At 41.6% G+C, this 7,188-nt stretch overlaps 1 protein-coding gene across 2 annotated transcripts in view; it reads left to right on the top strand.

Moving 5' to 3' along the window:
- The window catches only part of Slc24a3 (solute carrier family 24 member 3), a 478,143-nt gene that overhangs the window by 411,942 nt on the left and 59,013 nt on the right, over positions 1–7,188 (top strand). For both annotated transcript variants that reach the window (XM_028754967.1, XM_028754975.1), the window contains exon 7: positions 84–158. In XM_028754967.1, the coding sequence (XP_028610800.1) occupies positions 84–158 (75 nt within the window). The remainder of the gene's footprint in view (positions 1–83; positions 159–7,188) is intronic.

Raw genomic sequence — 7,188 nt, 5'->3', positions numbered from 1 at the left:
CCCTCTCTGTGCTGACAAGCATCATACTGTCTTGTTTGAGTAGCCTGACAGCCTGTTTTCTGTTTGTCCCCCTTATCCTTTAGGTCGTGGCACTTTCCTCTTGGTGTCTGCTGAGGGATTCCATCTACTACACGCTGTCTGTGGTCGCACTCATTGTGGTAAGTTGTGTTTACCATTTTAGTTCAGTCTTGCCTGGATACCACACAGGACAGTGTAAGACTTGTCAGTGTGGCATTTCTCCCAAGGACATAGTGACTAATGAGCAAGTTTGTGTCTCTGTGTGTAGACAGTTTTTCTTTCTACCCTGACTACCCAACCTGGAAATGACTTTAAGTCACCCTTTTCCTCCAACTCTCCTAGACTCCTTTGACCTAATTTTCCTGTAGATACACCTTATAAAAATGCCCCCACCTCACTCAGGGCTTCAGTCCTAACCTAAATGGATTATATCAGCTGTGATGCAGTCCTTGGTGAGTCAAATTACAACATGGAAGGACTTCTGTCAGGTACTACCCTCCCCTCTCTTATCCCTAGTAAATCCTCAGAGCCATCCAACTCTCTACCAAGAACCCCCTCGAATGTGCTTCCCTTGTTTAACTGACCAGAAGAAACCAAACCCCTTAGCTCAGCAAGCAGAACCACATAAGAGTAGGTAATCACAAATAGAGGAAACAAATAAGAATCAGGAGATGTGACTCCTAATGCCAGTCTTCTCCGATGACAGTTAATTCTTTGTGCCAACTTGGCTGGAGTAGTTGGTGGCACATTATTTCTGGGTGTTTCTTTGTCATTGTCACAATACCTGACAGACACAACATAAAAGAGGAAATCTTTGCTTTGGCTCAAAGTTTCAGAGGGTTTCAAGCCAGCTTGGCGAGGAAAGAGGGATGACCATGGTGATGGGAGCGTGTCAACATCATGATGGATTCAGACACAGAGAACGAGAGGCCAGGCTGTTACCTTCCAAGGCCTGACCCTGGTGCCATATTTCTACCAGCTGGGCCGCACTTCCTCAACCATATAGAGAACAAGTAATCAAAACATGTGTGATAGTTCAGGTTCAAGCCATATTATGCTCTGTCCATACTCAAAGCATTTATATCAATAGAATTAAAACAGAAGACCACTCTCACCAAAGTGAGTGGGTGTCAGCCAGCCCCTCGAGCACCTACATGGAACATGGCAGAGGACAGTGAATTTGTTCTTCCTGCTTTAGCAAAGTCATCTGTCTTCCTGTGCCCTTGGACATTGGTGCTCTCAGTTCTTGGGCCTTCCATCTCAAAGAGGAAAATGACCATCGACTCATCTTGTCATGTCTTTGGGCTTACTCCCCAACTATACTATAGCTTTTTGGTGGCAGATGTGAGTCAATACTTCATAATTAATATGATATATATAGATGATATGTATATGTCTATTGGTTCTGAGTGTCTAGAAGACCATGACTGTTACATCTTCTTACTAGAGGCATAGACCTTAGAGAAGCACCTCTCTCTGTGTTTTCATTTTCTTATCTATATATCAGAACTAGATGGTCTGCTTCACAAAGCACATTCCTGTAGGTTGTTTGGGGTTGGAGACTACCACAAGGTTTGTCCTTGAAACTAAGCTACATATGTCCTCAAGTGTGCCCTCTGAGCTCTGGGGCTAAAACAGGAATTTCTGGCAGAAGGCAGACCCATATCAGAAACAATTGTGTTCACCATTAGGGTCATAGCAATAGACTTCAGGACACCCATGAACTCTGTGTTTATTCTCAGCTGTTTCCTGTAGAAAAGGACTAGTCACTTCAAACCAAGAAGACTCCTTTAATGTCACCCCAGAGTTTCCAAACACAGTTTCTGGTTTAGCTTTGTCCTGCAAGAGTCCCACACACACTGCTCATGCGGACTCCGCTATCCTGACTTTTCCTCATGCCTTTTGAAAATTCTATTTTTTAAGAAACATGTATGAATAGGGGATGCCAACCATAAATGAATTCAACTGTCCACTGTGCTGAAGTTCAGAGAGATGACTAGACTCACAAACACAAGGCAATGACATGGAAAGGAGACAGTTGAGGTCTCCCAAGGCACAGGCTCAGCCAGATCCACTCCTTAGGACAGTCTGGCTAGTGTCGGCTTTCAGCATAGATGCTTCCTGGACAGTGTGTGGAAGAACTTGTCTTCAGTCCAACTCATCCGGACCTGCCCGAGATAAAGCAGCTGTAATTGCTGCTAATGACGTGTGAAGAAATGAAGAGGCGTGGTTTCTCTGGGTCACAGGTGACACACCCTCCTGAACTTGGTCTTTGGGCCAAGCAACCATCTGCCCTGAGGCTATGGTACATAAATCACAAAGCTGAGACAGCTGAATATGCTGGCTGCTTGGGGCATCCCTGTGTTTCCTTCAGCAAGCTACAAACTGCAGCATCAAATTATTCTTTGCCATCAGCTGGAGACTAGGGCTGTGTGTTTACAGATGGGTTATCAAAATGGGGTTTTTTGTGACTTTGAGGGAAATTGTGTTTGTCTATTGTTAAGAAGAAGTAGAACAGATAAGATAGGAGTCTTCCGGGCTGAATATTGCTTTACTACAAGTGAGATTCTCCAAGTTTGGCGAACATCCAAAATAATTGGCACTCTTATCTGAAATTCGGAAGTCACCAATTTCCATTCTTTGGGTTCTGGAGTGGAAACCAGGAAATGACATTTCAACCTGTATTATCCTTCATCATAGGCACTGTATTTTTTTTAAAAAATGTAGCCCTTCGGCCCCTGCCTGGTCCCTGGGACTGGAGCAGACACAGAGTCGGTCTGCTCCTGTCCTGTGGAGAAACTGAATCCTGAGTCATCCAGGAGCCACTGCACTCAGAGCAGCTGGTAAGAACTCCATCTCACTCCCTAAGCCCCAGAGATACATCTGGGAGCCAGGGACATCCAGGGCACAGCAGCTACCCAAACCCCGCCCCTCCGGAATTCCACTTCCCTTCGGCCCCTGCCTGGTCCCTTGGATTGGAGCAGGCACAGAGTAGGTCTGCTCCTGTCCTGTGGAGAAACTGAATCCTGAGTCATCCAGGAGCCACTGCACTCAGAGCAGCTGAAACTGAATTCTGAGTCATCAGGGACCCACTGCACTCAGAGCAGCTGGAGCCACTGCACTCAGAGCAGCTGACACAGAGTTGGTCTGCTCCTGTCCTGTGGAGAAACTGAATCCTGAGTCATCTAGGAGCCACTGCACTCAGAGCAGCTGAAACTGAATCCTGAGTCATCGAGAACCCACTGCACTCAGAGCAGCCGAGGAGCCACTGCACTCAGAACAGAAGGATTACCAGATCCAAGAGGTGGCCTGAGTCCCAGGAGTTCTTCCACCCGGGAGATTAGGGGCATAAGACCACAGAGACCTCTGGACTCCGAGGAGCTCTGCAATAAGCAAGATAACTGGAAATACAGATTCCAATCTTACACAGAGAGGGCAGGTACCACTAGAGTTACCCAGATGGCGAAAGGCAAGCGCAAGAACATAAGCAACAGAAACCAAAGTTTCTTGGCATCATCAGTGCCCAGTTCTCCCAATATAGCAAGCCCTGAACACCCCTTCACACCTGAAAAGCAGGATTCAGAATTAAAATCACTTCTCATGATGATGATAGAGGATTATAAGAAGGAATTAAGTAACTCCCTTAAAGAAATACAAGAGAGTACAAGTAAACAGATAGAAGCCCTTAAAGAGGAATCACAGAAATCCCTTAAAGAAATGCAAGAAAACACAAAGAAGGAATTAAACAAAAACATTCAGGATCTGAAACTGGAAATAGAAACAATAAAGAAAGTTCAAAGGGAGACAACCATGGAGATAGAAAACCTAAGAAAGAGATCAGGAGTCACAGACGCAAGCATCACCAACCGAATACAAGAGATAGAAGAGAGAATCTCAAATGCAGAAGATACGGTGGAAAATATTGACACAGTTGTCAAAGAAAATGAAAAGAGCAAAAAACTCCTAACTCAAAACATCCAGGAAATTCAGGACACAATGAGAAGACCAAACCTAAGGATAATAGGTATAGATGAGAATGAAGATTCTCAACTTAAAGGGCCAGTAAATATCTTCAACAAAATTATTGAGGAAAACTTCCCTAACCTAAAGAACAAGATGCCCATAAACATACAAGAAGCCTACAGAACACCAAATAGACTAGACCAGAAAAGAAATACCTCCCGTCACATAATAATCAAAACATCAGATGCACAAAACAAAGAAAAAATACTAAAAGCAGTAAGGGAAAAAGGTCAAGTAACATACAAAGGCAGACCTATAAGAATTACACCAGACTTCTCACCAGAGACTATAAAAGCCAGAAGAGCCTGGACGGACATCATACAGACCCTAAGAGAACACAATTGCCAGCCCAGATTACTATACCCAGCAAAACTCTCAATCAATATAGATGGTGAAACCAAGATATTCCATGACAAAACCAAATTTGCACAATATCTTCCCACAAACCCAGCACTTCAAAGGATAATGGATGGAAAACGCCAACACAAGGAGGGAAACTACAACCTAGAAAAAGCAAGGAAGTAATCTTCCAACAACCCCAAAAGAAGATAACTATACAAACATAACTTTACCTCTAATAACAAAAATAACAGGAAGCCACAATCATTTTTCCTTAATATCTCTTAACATCAATGGTCTCAATTCCCCAATAAAAAGACGCAGACTAGCAGACTGGATACACAAACAAGACCCAGAATTTTGCTGCATACAAGAAACACACCTCAGTGACAAAGACAGACACTACCTCAGAATAAAAGGGTGGAAAACAATTTTCCAAGCCAATGGTCCCAAGAAACAAGCTGGAGTAGCCATTCTAATATCAAATAAAATCGACTTCCATCCAAAATTAATCAAAAAAGATAAGGAAGGACACTTCATACTCATCAAAGGAAAAAGCTACCAAGGTGAACTCTCAATTCTGAACATCTATGCCCCAAATGCAAGGGCACCTACATACATAAAAGAAACTTTACTAAAGCTCAAAACACACATTACACCTCACACAATAATAGTGGGGGATTTCAACACCCCACTCTCAGCAATGGACAGATCATGGAAACAGAAACTAAACCGAGACACTTTGACATTAACAGAAGTTATGAACCGAATGGACTTAACAGACATCTATAGAACATTTCATCCTAAAACAAAAGAATATACCTTTTTCTCAGCACCTCATGGTACCTTCTCCAAAATAGACCATATAATTGGTCACAAAACAAGCCTCTACAGATACAAAAAGATTGAAATAATCCCTTGCCTCTTATCAGATCACCATGGAATAAGACTGGTCTTTAATAATGACAAAACCAATGGAAAACCCATGTGCACATGGAAACTGAACAACTCTCTACTCAATGATGACTTGGTCAAGGAAGAAATAAAGAAAGAAATTAAAGACTTTTTAGATTTCAATGAAAATGAGGACACATCATACCAAAACTTGTGGGACTCCATGAAGGCAGTGCTAAGAGGAAAACTCATAGCTCTAAGTGCCTACAAAAAGAAACTGGAAAGAGCACACACTAACAAGTTGACTGCACAACTAAAAGCCCTAGAACAAAAAGAAGCAAATACACCCAGGAGGAGTAGAAGGCAGGAAATAATCAAACTCAGGGCTGAAATCAACCAAATAGAAACTGAAAGAACAATACAAAATATCAATAAAACCAGGAGTTGGTTCTTTGAGAAAATCAACAAGATAGATAAACCGTTAGCCAGATTAACCAGAGGGCACAGAGAGAGTATCCAAATTAATAAAATCAGAACTGAAAAGGGAGACATAACAACAGAAACGGAAGAAATTAAAAAAATCATCAGATCCTACTACAAAGGTCTATACTCAACAAAACTGGAAAACCTGGATGAAATGGACAATTTCCTAGACAGATACCAGGTACCAAAATTAAACCAGGAGCAGATAAACCATCTAAATAGTCCCATAACCCCTCAGGAAATAGCAGGAGTCATTAAAAGTCTCCCCACCAAAAAAAGCCCAGGACCAGATGGTTTTAGTGCTGAATTCTATCAGACCTTCAAGGAAGACCTAATACCAATTCTCTTCAAACTATTCCACAAAATAGAGACAGAAGGAACACTACCCAATTCGTTCTATGAAGCTACAATTACACTCATTCCCAAACCCCACAAGGACCCAACAAAGAAAGAGAACTTCAGACCAATCTCCCTTATGAACATCGATGCAAAAATACTCAATAAAATTCTAGCAAACCGAATCCAAGACCACATCAAAACAATCATCCATCATGATCAAGTAGGTTTTATCCCAGGAATGCAGGGATGGTTCAATATTCGGAAATCCATCAATGTAATCCACTATATAAACAAACTTAAAGAAAAAAACCATATGATTATCTCACTAGATGCTGAGAAAGCATTTGACAAAATTCAACATCCCTTCATGATAAAAGTCTTGGAAAGATCAGGAATTCAAGGCCCCTACCTAAACATAGTAAAAGCAATTTACAGCAAACCAGTAGCCAACATCAAGCTAAATGGAGAGAAACTTGAAGCAATCCAACTAAGATCAGGGACTAGACAAGGCTGCCCACTCTCCCCCTACCTATTCAATATAGTACTGGAAGTCTTAGCCAGAGCAATTAGACAACAAAAAGAAGTCAAAGGGATACAAATAGGAAAGGAAGAAGTCAAAATATCGCTATTTGCAGATGATATGATAGTATACTTAAGTGACCCCCAAACTTCCACCAGAGAACTCCTAAACCTGATAAACAACTTCAGCAAAGTGGCTGGTTATAAAATCAACTCAAACAAATCAGTAGCCTTCCTCTACATGAAAGATAAACAGACTGAAAAAGAAATTAGGGAAATGACACCCTTCACAATAGTTGCAAATAATATAAAATACCTTGGTGTGAATCTAACCAAGCAAGTGAAAGACCTGTATGACAAGAACTTCAAGTCTCTGAAGAAAGAAATTGAAGAAGATCTCAGAAGATGGAAAGATCTCCCATGCTCATGGATTGGCAGGATTAATATAATAAAAATGGCCATCTTGCCAAAAGCAATCTACAGATTCAATGCAATCCCCATTAAAATCCCAACTCAATTCTTCACAGAGTTAGAAAAGGAAATTCTCAAATTCATATGGAATAACAAAAAACC

This window comes from Grammomys surdaster, unplaced genomic scaffold (assembly GCF_004785775.1).
Source record: "Grammomys surdaster isolate TR1022 unplaced genomic scaffold, NIH_TR_1.0 129, whole genome shotgun sequence".
Lineage (NCBI taxonomy): Eukaryota > Metazoa > Chordata > Mammalia > Rodentia > Muridae > Grammomys > Grammomys surdaster.
This window is presented reverse-complemented; position numbering and strand designations above follow the sequence as displayed.